At 44.0% G+C, this 16,487-nt stretch overlaps 1 protein-coding gene across 1 annotated transcript; it reads right to left on the minus strand.

The window, feature by feature from the left end:
- Positions 1–265: 265 nt before the first annotated feature.
- LOC115112901 (serine/threonine-protein kinase SIK2-like) lies at positions 266–13,504 on the minus strand. Its single transcript, XM_029639941.2, has 11 exons — positions 13,216–13,504; positions 12,364–12,563; positions 12,052–12,168; positions 9,739–9,802; positions 9,202–9,363; positions 8,391–8,515; positions 8,131–8,254; positions 7,621–7,847; positions 4,738–5,458; positions 4,400–4,595; positions 266–4,285 (listed from the first exon to the last, which is right to left on the minus strand). Exons 2-11 carry the CDS (start codon positions 12,514–12,516, stop codon positions 3,709–3,711), a joined length of 2,466 nt encoding a protein of 821 aa, XP_029495801.2. The 5' UTR covers positions 12,517–12,563; positions 13,216–13,504; the 3' UTR covers positions 266–3,708.
- Positions 13,505–16,487: the final 2,983 nt, after the last annotated feature.

Consider the following 16,487-nt stretch of genomic DNA (forward strand, 5'->3'; position numbering starts at 1 on the left):
AGAACATCACCAGAGAGGGCTATAACATCATCAATGTGCATCATCAGCAGGTGAAGAGGACGATGTGTTTCTTGTCGGCTTTCAGAATGTGGCGTTCGAAGTAGTTTTCTTGGGAACATTTTCTGCTTCAGCTCTCCATGTCATCCATTTTGATTTGACATCAACTATAGTGGCTGTTGATCAGCCTACTTTTAATTAATAAATATTAGCATGTATTATTATATGACTAATGACATTTACACAAAATTACGATGAACAACTGGAATTTATGTTTAGGAAGTGAATTTTATTCAAATAAATAGCCACATAAATAAACAATCTTTCTATATAACATTCATACAAACACACACACAGTCAAGTAGCAAATCAGGAAAATCATAAAACATATTTCTTCACATCCAACATTTTACCAAAAAGGACATCTTACAGATCTGTGTCAAAAAGGTTACTAGTGTTTCAATAGTTCAGTCAAACTACGTTTGTGACCAGTTTTCTCAACTAACAGGAACAACAAAACCTATTTCAGAAATGAGAAATATTCACTGTAAAGTGCAATGCTTATTTTTTTCTTTAATACAGCAAGTTAAATGAAAGTATGAAAACTGGGTCTTATGAGTGTCTGGCCCATGGCGGGTCCACCTGTTTTCACTGTGTGCTGATTGGAGAAAAGCAGGGATTCTCTGAAGGTATGGGGTTTGTTCTGAAGAAGGCACAAGTGTTGGTGGTGAGTGCAATCAGCCAAAATGAAATGTCATTTAGAAATATTAACAATGCTTCTTTCAGAGAGAAATCTATCAAACAACATTTTAGCTTCAGGCTTCAAACACTTTCCCCCTTCAACATGTTCAAAATGAGACCACTTCACACATCAATAGGCCTAACACATAAACCCAAACATGCTGTGCACAACTCTATCTAGATACTGTACCTTTACCACCTACAGACAATTCATTGAAACAACTTTTCTATTTCTTAGAAAATACATAAACAAATACAGCCATGGTCCTGCATTAGCATCTAGTGGCAGAAGCAGCTTTCTCATAGCAGGGGCCACACAGAGTAACATTTTGAGTCAACGCTTTTCTTTCTCTTACTCCGCTGCTCTCTCTTTGGCTAATCTCGAGTTCTGCCATCATGCAGTAGCAGGCAACCATGTTGTCGATAGGGAAAGCACTGTGAAATGGTTTGGGTCCTTTCTTCTAAACATATGCATTTCTATGTTCAACAAAAAACAGAAGCTTTCTACCACCTGCTCTACTCAGCTAGCTCCCTATGAAGGTCGGAGAACCTTGTACATTCATACAAAAATACAAATAAACAATCGAATGAACACCAGCAGGCAGTTACTGTAGTATCTTATGTCATCTCTCTATCTGTCATTTCTTCTGCATTTCAATGTGAAATATTGCACTATAGTCCCAAAGTCTTTGTTCTGGCTGTGTGAAAGCACCACATCATGTAGCATACACGTAGCCCATATGAGGTGAAAAGTATAGTGGGTAAAAGCTTTGTTATGGAAATGGTTGCACTCACTACTGTAAGTGGTTCTGGGTAAGAGTGTCTACTAAATGACTCAAATGTAAATGTTTTCCCCTGATAGGGAATGACATCATGCTCATAGGTCTTCAGGGTCTTACGTTTTGACAATATTTACAAATTGAGACATATAAAATGACATAAATACAGAGGGAATATGAGTAGAAAGTAACCATACATGAGTAGAAATGATTGATTGAAAATCAACCTTTTTGTAAGGTGCACACACACACGCATGCACACACTGCTTGCTAACAGCAGTACCTATTGTGCTTTAGTCACACAGCAAGTCATTTTTTCTTCTCTGGTGAAAGCAGTATTAGCTCAGCTAGAATCTCTCACAAACAAATCATAGTTTGTGAATTCACAATAACATTGTCTTCAAAGAAAGTTTGGAAGTTTAGAATAGTTATGATACTGCATGTTTGTAGGATGGCTACAAACTAGGCGAGGTCAGTACAGGTGCATCAAAGCGGGGACCGAGAGACTGAAAGGCCGTCAAGGCCATCAGACTATTAAATAGCCATCACAAGCCGGCCTCCACCAGTACCCTGTCCTGAACTTAGTCACTGTCACTAGCCAGCTACCACCCGGTTACTCAACCCTGCACCTTAGAAGATGCTACCCTATGTACACAGACATGGAACACTGGTCACTTTAATAATATTTATATATCCCATTTTACCCACTTCATATGTATATACTGTATTCTAGTCAAGTCCATCCTATTCAACTATTGCTGTACATATACTATTCTATCCACGTATTCTTCAGATATACTACATATTCTATCTACATACTGTCCACAATGTCTATACATCCCATCACACATATGCGCTCATACATACAGTACCAGTCAACAGTTCGGACACACCTACTCATTCAAGGGTTGAGAGAATGCCAAGAGTGTGCAAAGATGTCATCAAGGTAAAGGGGGACTACGTTGAAGAATCTCAATTATAAAATATATTTTGATTCGTTTAACACTTTTTTGGTTACTACATGATTCCATATGTGTTATTTCATAGTTTTGATTTCTTCATTATTATTCTACAATGTAGAAAATAGTAAAAATAATGAAAAAACTTGGAATGAGTAGGTGTGTCCAAACTTTTGACTGGTACTATATATATATGTGTATATATATGTGTGTATATATATATATATATATATATAATTATTTATACTCCTGACTCTGACATTTTTCTACTAATTAGTACTATATTTCTAAATTCCATTATTTTACTTTTAGATTGGTGTGTATTGTTGTGTATGGTTAGATATTACTGCACTGTTGGAGCTAGGAACACAAGCATTTCTCTACACCAACAATAACACCTGCTAAACATGTGTATGTGACCAATAAGTAATATCTTCTCCAAAAGACAAACAAAGTAAAAATAAAGAAATAACTTTGGTCTTTTCTAATTAAGTGAAAACAATAAGTAATAAGTAATTAAGGTCTATATACAGTGAGCAAAACTGGAAAAGTAACACAAAACAAAATCAGGAAGACTGGATCCTCCTGTTTTCAAACTTGATGAAAAAAATACAAATGAAACTGTTGAAATAGGTCTAAAATGATCTAGTAAGGTACATTGATACCAGTCCTCGTTGGGGTTTCAAGACTAGTCCTTCACTCACCCCTCCACAGCGGGACAGGGGTAAGTTGTGGTCCCCATCAGGGACAAAGGAGAGGAACGGAGGTCCCCTGTTGTGTTGAGGGGGTCCCAGACCTTTATTGCTTCTCTGGGGGTTCGGATGAGACCTCAGAGCCGTCACTCCAGAGTTTGGTTATTGCTTAATTCTCAGCTTATGTGATCACACACAGACACACACAACTAGATGTGTGTTTGCATGTTGTTCAAGAGTGTAGATTTGTGACTTGCATCAGTTTTAAAAAATCTATCTCCTCTTTGCTCAGTTTTTCTACCCAATTGTTATTTTTTCACACTTTTAGAGGATCTGATCTGTCGTCATCTGCTCATCATCTGATGGTCTGTGAGAAACTCCACGTCTCAAAGTTCTGTTCCCACTGTCAAAAAGCGCTTATCCTTCCTGTCCATCAGTGATGACATCACCAGGACATTTTGTCCTCTGGTTGTCATGCAGAACAATCACTCTGTTCCAATAAGAAGTTGTTGTTTTCTGCTTCTCCTTTCTTTCCCTCCATTACTTCACCATCACACAGCTTCTCAGCTGCTGCTGTCCACCGCAGCCCAGCTCCTGCATCTCAGACTCTCTCCCGGAGGCTGAATCCAGACTCCACATCCCCTGCATAGGCATGAGGGGGAAGGGGCCCTTGGTGAAAGCCTGGGTCTGGTCCTGGGCTTGGTCCTGGGGGTTGGTCTGGGGGTGGAGGTTGGTCTCGAGGTAGAGGCTGGACTGCTGGCTTATGTGCAGTCGAGCCTCGAGGAGGTAAGCAGCAGTACCCACGGGGGAGAGAGAGGAAGAGGAGGAGCAGGAGGAAGAGGAGGAGCAGGAGGAAGAGGAGCCATAGGAGGGTGAAGATAACTCCAGAGGTTGCTGCCAGAAGGCATGCTGGAGAGCCAGGGGGCTCTGGTGGGAGGGCAGGGGTGTTGGGGTTCCCCCTGGAGGAGGGAGGGCGGGGGTGTCGAACAGGGTGGAGGGGGCGGCAAAGACTGAGGTGGGGGAGGGGGGCTGCTGCTTGGACAGGAAGAACGGGGGATTCTGGGTAGGTGCTGGCCAAGGAGGCGGAGGTTGGGGCTTGTGCTGGATCTGGAGCATCCTGTAAACAGAGACAGAGAGGTGGGGTTAGAATGACACTTACGGTGACTACGTGTCTGTGATTGTATTTATGTGCAGGTGCGCGTGTAAGGTTGTGTGTGTGTCTCCCTCTTACCTTTGCTGGTGCAGAACTTCCTCCAGCATGCTGCGGTGCTCACTGATGGTGGGGCCTATTGATCCCCAGGTGCAACGGCTACTGCGGTCGGAGGTCGGAGGGCAGACCTGCCTCGCCAGACCTTTGATCTTATTCAGACCCAGAAGGCCTTTAGTGCGCGTGTTCTTTCTCAGCTGTTGGCGGAAGGCTTTCAGACCTGGGGAGGTGCACAGAGAGAGAGACAGGCAGACGATTGGTTAGATGATGATGTGACTGATACATTTCTCTGTAGTAATGATGATGATGAGGATGATGGGACTGATGCATACCTAATGGCTATAAACTGTCATCACCCATACCTTGTGTGAGGGAGGTGTCGGAGGCTCTGCGGCCCTCTTGGAAGCTTGCAGCCTGAGCCTGGGGGAGGAGGTGACAGGAGAGGGCCGGTGGGCTATCGGCGGGGACCAGTGCCCCGGGGTCAGTCACAATGGCCAGCACGGCTGACAGGCCACCTACAGCGGGGTGCAGAGCGGGGTTGGGGGTGGACGAGGACCTCAGACAGCTGTCAGACGACGCACCATCGGAGGGGCTGACAACGATGCAGGGGGGGTTGCACTGGTGGAAGCGAGCAGAGACCTCGGCCAAGGTGTGTCGCCGGGAGGTGGTGGTGGGCAGGACGAGGGCCGAGCAGGCGTGTGTGACCTTCTCCTCCAGGTCGCGGGGCCGCACCTCCTCACTGATGCTGGTCTCCACCAGGCTGTTGGGGGAGATGGAGCGGTTACACAGCAGTCGGTTCAGACTGGCTTCCACCGGGAACACCACACGTTGGAACAATGCACCTTGGTCATATTCCATCTCCGCGTGCATGGGAGGGGTGCTCTTGCATTGAATGGGGTAGGCTGAAGGTCTGAAGCTGTCCTCCATGATGGCCTCTGGGGTACCGGAGTCAGAGGTGCTCCTGGGTCTCTGGTTCCAGGGCCCACACTGACGGCTGAGCTGCTGGGCTCGGTGCTCCCTGATCCTCTCCAACAGTAAGTAGTAGATGGCTGAGAAGTGGTTGTAGCTGCTGCTCTGCAGAGACTGGGGCAGAACAGAAGGACATGTTAGTCAGCCATTTTGGTCCAAAGGGTGTCATAATATAAGGGGCTGTATTAGCCAGCTTTTCACTGTTCCTCCCCCTGTATGTCTCTCTCACTCTCTCTACATATATTTCTCTCTCAGATAGGTCTGTACCCCGTCAGACTGCGTTCACCCAGACTGATCTCATGAGAGACTGCTGTTGGAGCTCATCTACTCACCGCTAACTGTGTCAGGCTTTAAAAGCAGATGCCAGTTATCCCCCTAATTCTCCCTACAAAATTAGTATTAAGTCCCCCAGGTGTACAGGGATCCAGGGTGTGTTTGACTGTGGTGCCTGCCTGGGAGGCAACATAACATACCCTGCTCTACTGCCAGACATGACTAACTGTCTCAAAGCCCCACCACTTTCAACCCAGTACCCGACCCCACAACCTCAGTCTTTACAGTGTACTCCAAATGCTGTATTCCTGTGGTACTATGTGATCTGTATAACCCATAACCTATAACCTGTAACTTGTAACCCATAACCTATAACCCATAACCATAACCCGTAACATATAACCCATAACCATAACCCATAACCTATAACCTATAACCCATAACCTATAACCCATAACCATAACCCGTAACATATAACCCATAACCATAACCCATAACCTATAACCTATAACCCATAACCATAACCCATAACCTATAACCCATAACCATAACCCGTAACATATAACCCATAACCATAACCCATAACCTATAACCTATAACCCATACCCATAACCTATAACCTATAACCCATAACCTATAACCATAACCATAACCCGTAACATATAACCCATAACCATAACATATAAACTATAATCTATAACCCATAACCCGTAACCTATAACCCATAACCCATAACCTATAACCTGTAACCTATAACACATAACCTATAACACATAACCTATAACACATAACCTATAACCTATAACATATAACCCATAACCCATAACACATAACCTATAACCCATAACCTATAACCTGTAACCTACATCCCGTAACCTATAACCTGTAACCTGTAACCTATAACACATAACCTGTAACCTATAACCCATAACCTATAACCTGTAATCTACAACCTGTAACCTATAACACATAACCTGTAACCTATAACCCATAACCTATAACACATAACCTATAACCTGTAATCTACAACCTGTAACCTATAACACATAACCTATAACCCATAACCTAGAACACATAACCTATAACACATAACCTATAACACATAACCTATAACCTATAACCCATAACCCATAACACATAACCTATAACCCATAACCTATAACACATAACCTACAACCTGTAACCTATAACCTATAACACATAACCTATAACCTGTAACCTATAACCTATAACCCATAACCTATAACACATAACCTATAACCTGTAATCTACAACCTGTAACCTATAACACATAACCTATAACCTGTAACATATAACCCATAACCTATAACCCATAACCTATAACACATAACCTATAACACATAACCTATAACCTGTAACTTACAACCTGTAACCTATAACCTATAACACATAACCTATAACCTGTAACCTATAACCCATAACCTATAACACATAACCTACAACCTGTAACCTATAACCTATAACCTATAACACATAACCTATAACCTGTAACCTATAACCCATAACCTATAACCTATAACCTATAACCTATAACCCATAACCTATAACACATAACCTATAACACATAACCTATAACCTGTAACCTATAACCTATAACCTATAACCTATAACACATAACCTATAACCCATAACCTATAACACATAACCTACAACATGTAACCTATAACCTATAACTTATAACACATAACCTATAACCTGTAACCTATAACCCATAACCTATAACCTATAACCTATAACACATAACCTATAACCTGTAACCTATAACCCATAACCTATAACCTATAACCTATAACACATAACCTATAACCTGTAACCTATAACCCATAACCTATAACACATAACCTATAACACATAACCTATAACCTGTAACCTATATAACGGCCCAGCTCCACTCACTCCTACCCTCCTCTAATCCTCCTTCTAGGACAATAACACCAATTAACCAATCAACCAATTAACACATCAACCAATGAGCCACTCACCTCAATGGTTCTCTGGCGGTCAATGCCCAGGGTTTGCATGATGCCCAGGACAGGCTCGCTGTAGTCCCCCAGGTTAGAGTTGTAGTCTGTGAGGGGAAGGGTCATGCTGAGGGTCTGGTGAAGAGCTGTGGGGTCAGCCAGCATCCAGCGGTGCTGCTTGATCTGGGCCACACTGATCCTCTTAGCTGGGTCTACCACCAGCATCCTACGGATCAGGTTCTCACAGTCTGCGGGGAATAAAGAGGGAGGAAGAGGGAGAAAGGAGGGAGGGAGAATGGAGGGAGAAGGGAGGGAGAAGGGAGGTAGGGAGGGCGGAAGAGATAGGGAGGGAGAAGGGAGGTAGGGAGGGAGAAGGGAGGTAGGGAGGGCGATAGAAGGGAAAGCAAGGTCAGTCTGATGCTACAGCATATGCTTTTATATAATATAAACCAGTCATTTTATCAATCAATGTATCAGTCCAATCACACTATGAAATGTGTCACTGTGTGGTTGCCATGGTGTGATGGGTACCTTGAGACATGAAGAAGGGGATTCTGAAGCGCCCCTCTGTGACTCTCTGTCTGAGGGCAGGGAGGCTGGGCCCGTCAAACGGAAGGGAACCGCACACGAGAACGTACAGAACCACACCCAGACTCTTTAGAGGAGAGACACCAGGAGGAGAACGTCAACAAATGGCCTCTCCCTTTACTTCACTATTCAGTGGTTTGACATGAAGATGGTAGAACTACGGTTCAAAACACATTGTGTACAGTTTCCCTGTCAGCCCTTACCCAGATATCCAACTGTGGCCCTTCATACTCCTTCCCCTCGAACACCTCGGGTGCTGCGTAAGGGGGGCTGCCGCACCACGTAGACAGGGGCTCGCCTGCGTTGTAGAAGTTACCGAATCCAAAGTCTGAACGGGAAGGAGAAAGAGATTGGTTAGTTTGTGAAACTCGTGGTTGTTTGAGTCCTGTATTCCCTGCTGGCTACAGAGTTTTTTCTTGTTGATATTGCGTAATGTTAATCACATAATGACAGATGAAAGGCCAGATAGCATCTGAGCTAATATCACCCTGGGCTCTGACACAGAGCTCTGATTGTCCTGCCACAATGAGGCACTGAGGTTGACCCGCTGGGCACTGTCTTGCTTTCTGGCAGTGTGTGTTTGTTTGTGTGTGTGTGTTTACTGAATACAGATTGTCACCCTGGCTCTCTGTGGCATCAGATCAGGTCTGCTATGACCCTGCTATTTCACCCTAAAGAACCTTCTAGTTCTTGGCAGTTGGCAATTCATTAGCACTCAGACCCAGTAACAATCTTTTAATTACAGTGATGCAGGTCTTCTCTTCAGTAGAGAGATTAAGAAGTCTGGGAATCACGTAGAGAACCATAAAGGATAGAGGGGAGTCTGCTATCTATTATCTCCCAGACAGACTCACAGCCAGTTTGATGTTCATGTTATCTCCCAGACAGACTCACGGCCAGTTTGATGTTCATGTTATCTCCCAGACAGACTCACGGCCAGTTTGATGTTCATGTTATCTCCCAGACAGACTCACGGCCAGTTTGATGTTCATGTTATCTCCCAGACAGACTCACCGGCCAGTTTGATGTTCATGTTGGCATCCAGCAGTAGATTCTCAGTTTTGAGGTCTCTGTGAACGATGTGGTGTCTGTGGCAGTAATCCACTGCCGTCAGAATCTGCCCAAACTTCTTCTGTGCCTCGTCCTCGCTCATGCGCCCGTTTGAGGTCAAGTAGTCTGGAGGACAAGAGGGAGAGAGAGAGAGAGAGAGAGAGAGAGAGAGAGCGAGAGAGAGGGGGCGTTTTAGACTCAGATGCCTAAACCATTCATTCATCCTGGGTGAGGGAGGAACTTCATATCTATTTTACCCCTTTTATTACCTAAAAAGATACTGCACAACCAGGGGAGGCTGCTGAGGGGAGGACGGCTCATAATAACGTCTGGAATGGAGTCAATGGACTGGTATCAAACGTATGGAAACCACGTCTTCGATGTGTTTGATACCATTCCATTGACTCTAGTCCAGCCATTATTATGAGCCATCCTCCCCTCAGCAGCCTCCACTGTGCCCAACACAGGTTACAACAAAGGGATATTTTATTTGATCCTCACCGAACATCTCTCCATTTTTGGCGTATTCTGTCACAATGTACAGCATATCTTTAGTCTCCATTACCTAAGAGAAACACAAAGAGAGACATAGAAGAGAAGTTAGCTAAAAGTATACACACACAAACATACCGTGATGACGTGAGGAGAGAGAACCTTTCACTCTGTGAGTGTTTTAGCAGAGCCAGGACTGAGCACTGGGGACATTTTCTGGCAAACTTCATTTTCCTCTGACCACACTACCCCCTTCCTGTTCCATAACTCCTGTCACACACACACACTGGGCATGCTGACTTTCCATGATATGAACTGTTGCATAACAGAGATGACAGGCACTTCCTGTATGCTCTTTATTTATAGGACACGAACACGATACGAACATGAGTCCACACAGGCAAAAACACACACAACAGTTCAAACCCGTGTTCCCACTAAACTGTGTTGTCTGTCACCAGTTGTTGTTGTTGGGAATGTTGTGTCACTACCACTTCTTAGGAATGAAAGCCTGATTAACATCACTGCCAGGACTCAATAAACCAAAACCTAACGCTAGCTAAGTCACGAATCAACAACAATGGCAGTCATTTCATAGCCTCGTTTAATTTCCAAACCAGTTTCTCTTTCATTTTTCTAACTGCGTGAGAGACAGAGAGGTCCTGGGCAGCCGTAATGGTTAGGGATACACAGACGCTCCACATAGTCTCTAGTCTTCGTCTGAGAGAGATGAGCCCCTCTCACCCTAGAGGTGTCCCTCTCACCCTAGAGGTGCTGCTGATGTCATACAGGCTTCCAGGGAAGTGGTCTGGCACGTTAAGGGCCCCTCATACTGGCCCCTTGAAGAGTGGTGTGTGGGGGAGTGTGTGAATGAGAAAGAAAAAGAAAGAAAGAGAAAGAAAAGAAAGAGAAATAGACAACAGGCTGTGGTCATCTCCAGAAGTACAGGGGAAAAAAAGTGTCATTTTGTTCACAAAAGAGCATTCAGTATCTAAAGGTCAGCATATCTAAAGGTCGAGGTTCAACACTTTGGTGTTATTTTGGAGTTTTTTTTTTTGTGGTGGTGGATCAGCTTTAATATTGCAAATAGATTGTGGCTTTTTTCAATGTAATTGTCTGCCTCATTTCCAATCCCCACTGTTTGTTAGTGTAACAGAAGGATGAGAGGGAGAGGATGTGACCTCCGGATCACAAGGTTGCCCAGCTCAGAGCCATTAGTCATCCAGTGACTCCTCTTAAGTGAGAAGTTTCCCTGGCTGTCGAGAGCACAGCAGCACTGTCAGATCTGACCATTACTGTGAGCCCTGATTGGAAATGCTGATTAGCTTTAGGAGGACTATCCCTCAGTACTAATTTGCTCTCAGTGGTGGCTCGTCCTCTGGAAGACATATGACACATCAGGCTTTCCTGTCCAACTCAAAGCGGTGTGTGCGTGTGTATGTGTGTGTGTGTGTATGTGTGTATGTGTGTGTGTGTGTGTGTGTGTGTGTGTGTGTGTGTGTGTGTGTGTGTGTGTGTGTGTGTGTGTGTGTGTGTGTGTGTGTGTGTGTGTGTGGGAGAGGGGGGGACCTTCTAATAAGATCTTTCCCCAGGATTTCGGGTGTGGAAGGGAACACAATTTCGCAATCTCATTAGTCACCCTCTTAAATCCCTCAGCAGTCACCCTCTTAAATCCCTCAGCAGTCACCCTCTTAAATCCCTCAGCAGTCACCCTCTTAAATCCCTCAGCAGTCATCCTCTTAAATCCCTCAGCAGTCACCCTCTTAAATCCCTCAGCAGTCACCCTCTTAAATCCCTCAGCAGTCACCCTCTTAAATCCCTCAGCAGTCACCCTCTTAAATCCCTCAGCAGTCACCCTCTTAAATCCGGACATCCAGTAATCCTCAAAACCAACAAAACAGCACAGAACTGAACAAAGGTCAGAAAACGGCTGATTGAAAAAAGATGTGTGTGTATAAACCCAGATGTACCATAACACAAACAGGGAAACCTTCCTTTCCATTTCAGCCATACATTTCATCTCTTCCAAGCCACCAGAAACATCCCTACTCCTTGTCCTTTAAGTTAAATAAAGGTCAAATAAAATATATATACAAATAATAGGCCCTCTACCTCTCCTGTTTACTGTGCATGTGTTATTCGTCCCCGGCACCCACTCAGCTCTTGTTGTCTCTCTGTGGACACGTAGCCAAACACACAGCCCAGTCACTCAGCAATATCCATGATGGATAGTGTGTCAGTCAACACACCTAAAATAACAGACCCCCCCCCCCCCCCCCCCCCCCCAGTGGAACAGTGGATCATCATAGAGACAACACACACCTGGTAGAGTTTGATGATATGGGGGTGGTTCAGCAGCTTCATTATCTGGACCTCCCTGTAGATCTTCTCTAGGTTGGATGGGTTTAGTCTCGTCTTGTCAATGATCTTTATGGCCACCTGGCAGTGGACAACCAACCAACACAGCAAACTGTAAACACACGATAAGGTCTACTATATCCAGGACAAATGCACTGTGAGAGGCTGATATGATTCTACCAAATGTTTTTGTTCTTTTCAGATGTGTCCGTGTGATTTAGAAATGAATCAAATATGACATGGAACCATTGGTAAGGAAAGATTTGGGATGCTGACCTGTGTTTTGGTGACTTTGTGCCTTGCCAGTTTGACCACGGCAAAGTTTCCTTTCCCCAGAGTGCTGATGATCTCATAGAAGCCGACCTGGAGAGGCCTTCCCTGGGTATGGTTGGGCTGGGCCCCCTGACTGCTCTCCGTCATGATCACCATGATGATTATTATATTCCAAAGGATAGGATACAAATTGTGTGTAGTACCTGCATTACAAAAGTACAAATTTGAAATATCAAATGCGCATACGCCTATGATTAATGGCATTGTTTTATTTTTTTATTGTAGGCCTATTATTAGTGTGTTATCATTTGTTAGGCCTAATGGATTACGTTATCAATGTATTATTATCATGATTGATAATAACGTTACAATTATAATCATTAGGCTACACATTTAACTAGGCGTAGTTCTTCCACAATTACTATTAAAAAACGCAAAGATTCTAAATGAACATTGCCATTGCATCATCATGCACAAAATAATTCAAGATAGAGCACATAATTTCATGTCTGTCAAATCTTCAAGTTTGCACTAAATTGAATTACTGCTCTAACCATATATTAAATCTTTTAAATACGGCTTTTGAAGCGCTGGCGTCATACTAAACATGCCCAAATATGTCAAGTATATGCTTAATAGACATGTAAACATTTATAACATAACACACAACACAGAATTGTTAAGTGTTAAGAAAATGGCAATGGCAGCTCGGCGCACACAGGCTGTCCGAGTAAAACAAATAAACACGGTCTCAATAAATAAATAAAACATTATTGAATATGTCCATTAAAGATCCACTTTGAAATACAAGCCAGATTTTTTCCAAAGAATCATAAGAACATTGCCGTGTCTTACCTTATTGGATGTAGGTGCACCAGCTCCTCTCACAGTTTAATCGGTTGTTACAGACAGCTATACAAGTCATTCTATAAGGATATTAGTTGCAGTAAATATGAGAAAAGTATAATGAAAAACAGCATTTCACGTTTTTATTTTCCTTCTTTTAAAGAAATATCTACATAAATATACACTGAAGTGTACACTAAAGTGTGCCAGCCGTATTAGTTAGAACTATTTACAGGTTGATTTGGCCGGTCACAACCCCGGCTACCGCACTGTTCGGTCTGCCTGTGCGCTCCTGTGGAATGCAGACAGCCACAGTGTTCATGGGAAACTCCTCCTCTCTCGCTGCTATAGGCTAACAAATTGATACCCACCTCATTAACGTCACACTCGCGTCAGAACTTCGAGCAAAGCACACGCCTGGGCGCAAGCGCCAAGGCAGAGGTTGCCAGGCAACCGTCCGGCTCGGCGCGCGGTGACGCGAGTGCTGATGGAGAGGTTGCTTGGAGATGGGGACGATGACGTCAGTCCCGGAGATGTGTCACCACGTGATGTTTCCTCCCAAGCTGTTGTTGTATAGCGGAGCTCGAGCTTGGGCTCGCTCATCGCTGCTGGAAAGCATTTGCGTGTGTGCGCTCCCTCGACTTTCAGTTGACTTTCGTCTCCTTACTTTGGGAGAAAAAGTGAAATTGGAAATGGTTCTTAGTAATTATGAACCTTTTAAACTGGTTATACATGGCATGTTTTCAAACTGTTTGCATTAACTGCACACATAATTCTATACTATACCACATAGCTTGCAAAACTGTGTTGTCAACATGCACTTGTTTTATAATGTAGGCAAGATTGCAGATTTGGAGCTGGGTTGCTGTTGGATGCATGCATGCTTTTCCTTGTGGTCATTCACTGCATTTGACCCTGAAAATCACCAGAACCTCCACTTGGACCTCTGTATTACTCACATGGGAGAGAGTATGGTTTAATAGAGGAGGAGTGTCGAGAACATAAGAGAGGAGTGAGAGAGGGAGGGAAGGAGAGAGAAGCTAAGAGATAAGTAGAGGGGGAGGGAAGGAGAGAGAAGCTAAGAGATAAGTAGAGGGGGAGGGAAGGAGAGAGAAGCTAAGAGATAAGTAGAGGGGGAGGGAAGGAGAGAGAAGCTAAGAGATAAGTAGAGGGGGAGGGAAGGAGAGAGAAGCTAAGAGATAAGTAGAGGGGAGGGAAGGAGAGAGAAGCTAAGAGATAAGTAGAGGGGGAGGGAAGGAGAGAGAAGCTAAGAGATAAGTAGAGGGGGAGGGAAGGAGAGAGAAGCTAAGAGATAAGTAGAGGGGGAGGGAAGGAGAGAGAAGCTAAGAGATAAGTAGAGGGGGAGGGAAGGAGAGAGAATAAGAAAGAAGTAGCCTAGAGGGGGCTGGGAGAGGGGGAGGGAAGGAGAGAAAGGAGGCGAGAGAGCAGAGCAGAGAGATTGGGGAAGGTGAGAGGGGGGACTGAGTGGAAAGGTACTCTGCATTTGGTGTGCTGCATTCAAACACACACTCACACTTTTTCAATCCAGTCAGCCAGATGAGAGAAAGGCATACTTGCAGTACACAAGGCTGCCTTCTAAACAGGTCAACAGCCCAGTGCTTTCATTCCATAACTGTTTTTGACAGAGTTTACAGTCGTGGCTGTTGGCACACAGCTCAAATTGGGAACGTTCATAGTTCCCTCTGTCAAAAAGAGAGCCAGAGGCAACAATAACTCTGACACCTCCAATGTATTGAACATTCCAGGAAGTTTCCACCCCCAGTCCAAAGCCAACCTGGGGGATATTAGTTCTGTTGACATCAACATATCTGTCATTTCTCCTTTCACTGTGTGTCAGTAATTACAGAGGGATGCTACTGGGCCTCCCAACAAATGTCATTCCTCTTTTCTTAATGTCCACACAACTATTCATTTATGCTATTGGGCAATCTACATATCTGTCGTTTCTTTTCCTCTGTGCCGGTACCTTTGATTGATGTTGTGGGGCATCGAAATATCAATAATCTGTCTGTCACTGTCAAATTGATGCTATTGGATGTGTACTGGACATAGCGCTTAGCATTCTATTGGGCTTATACTCAGTCAGGGAGGGAGGGAGGGAGGGAAGGAGGGAGGGGTGATGTAGCTGTACACTGTACCGCTTCAGCTACAAACAGCTTCTTGCTCCTTTTGTAAACCACATCCATTGTAGCGCTGAAACTTCATGTGATTTCTTGCAAATGTGAGGATGCAGTGTGCAGAGGCTTTCGCAGGATAGTGCTCAGATGTTGGTGGTCTGTCTCTACCACCACTGCTCACCGTATATGAAATCATGAAACTTCTGACAGGCGAAAACAAGGGTCAACATCTCTTTCTCTATCTGAGCGTAACACAGGTGAAAACAAGGGTCAACATCTCTTTCTCTATCTGAGCGTAACACAGGCGAAAACAAGGGTCAACATCTCTTTCTCTATCTGAGCGTAACACAGGCGAAAACAAGGGTCAACATCTCTTTCTCTATCTGAGCGTAACACAGGCGAAAACAAGGGTCAACATCTCTTTCTCTATCTGAGCGTAACACAGGCGAAAACAAGGGTCAACATCTCTTTCTCTATCTGAGCGTAACACAGGCGAAAACAAGGGTCAACATCTCTTTCTCTATCTGAGCGTAACACAGGTGAAAACAAGGGTCAACATCTCTTTCTCTATCTGAGCGTAACACAGGCGAAAACAAGGGTCAACATCTCTTTCTCTATCTGAGCGTAACACAGGCGAAAACAAGGGTCAACATCTCTTTCTCTATCTGAGCGTAACACAGGTGAAAACAAGGGTCAACATCTCTTTCTCTATCTGAGCGTAACACAGGTGAAAACAAGGTTCAACATCTCTTTCTCTATCTGAGCGTAACACAGGCGAAAACAAGGGTCAACATCTCTTTCTCTATCTGAGCATAACACAGGCGAAAACAAGGGTCAACATCTCTTTCTCTATCTGAGCATAACACAGGTGAAAACAAGGGTCAACATCTCTTTCTCTATCTGAGCGTAACACAGGTGAAAACAAGGGTCAACATCTCTTTCTCTATCTGAGCGTAACTGTCTCAGTCTCCGTCTGTGCTCTTGATGCACACACCACTGACCTACATTAACTCTGTATCTGTACCCCCTGTATATAGTCTCGCTATTGTTATTTCAATGCTGCTCTAAAATTACTTGTTACTTTTATCTCTTATTCTAATCTGTATTTTTTTTAACTGCATTGTTGGTTAGGGGCTTGTAAGT

This window comes from Oncorhynchus nerka, linkage group LG3 (assembly GCF_034236695.1).
Source record: "Oncorhynchus nerka isolate Pitt River linkage group LG3, Oner_Uvic_2.0, whole genome shotgun sequence".
NCBI classification, from domain to species: domain Eukaryota; kingdom Metazoa; phylum Chordata; class Actinopteri; order Salmoniformes; family Salmonidae; genus Oncorhynchus; species Oncorhynchus nerka.

What these genes read in the sequence shown, in the direction of transcription:
- LOC115112901 (XM_029639941.2), bottom strand. Translation starts at nt 12,516, where the DNA reads ATGGTGATCATGACGGAGAGCAGTCAGGGGGCCCAGCCCAACCATACC. An exon ending in ACAAAGTCACCAAAACACAG is followed by an intron (nt 12,169 to 12,363) that starts GTCAGCATCCCA and finishes GTCCACTGCCAG; the next exon opens with GTGGCCATAAAGATCATTGA. An exon ending in ATATCATCAAACTCTACCAG is followed by an intron (nt 9,803 to 12,051) that starts GTGTGTGTTGTC and finishes TGTTTCTCTTAG; the next exon opens with GTAATGGAGACTAAAGATAT.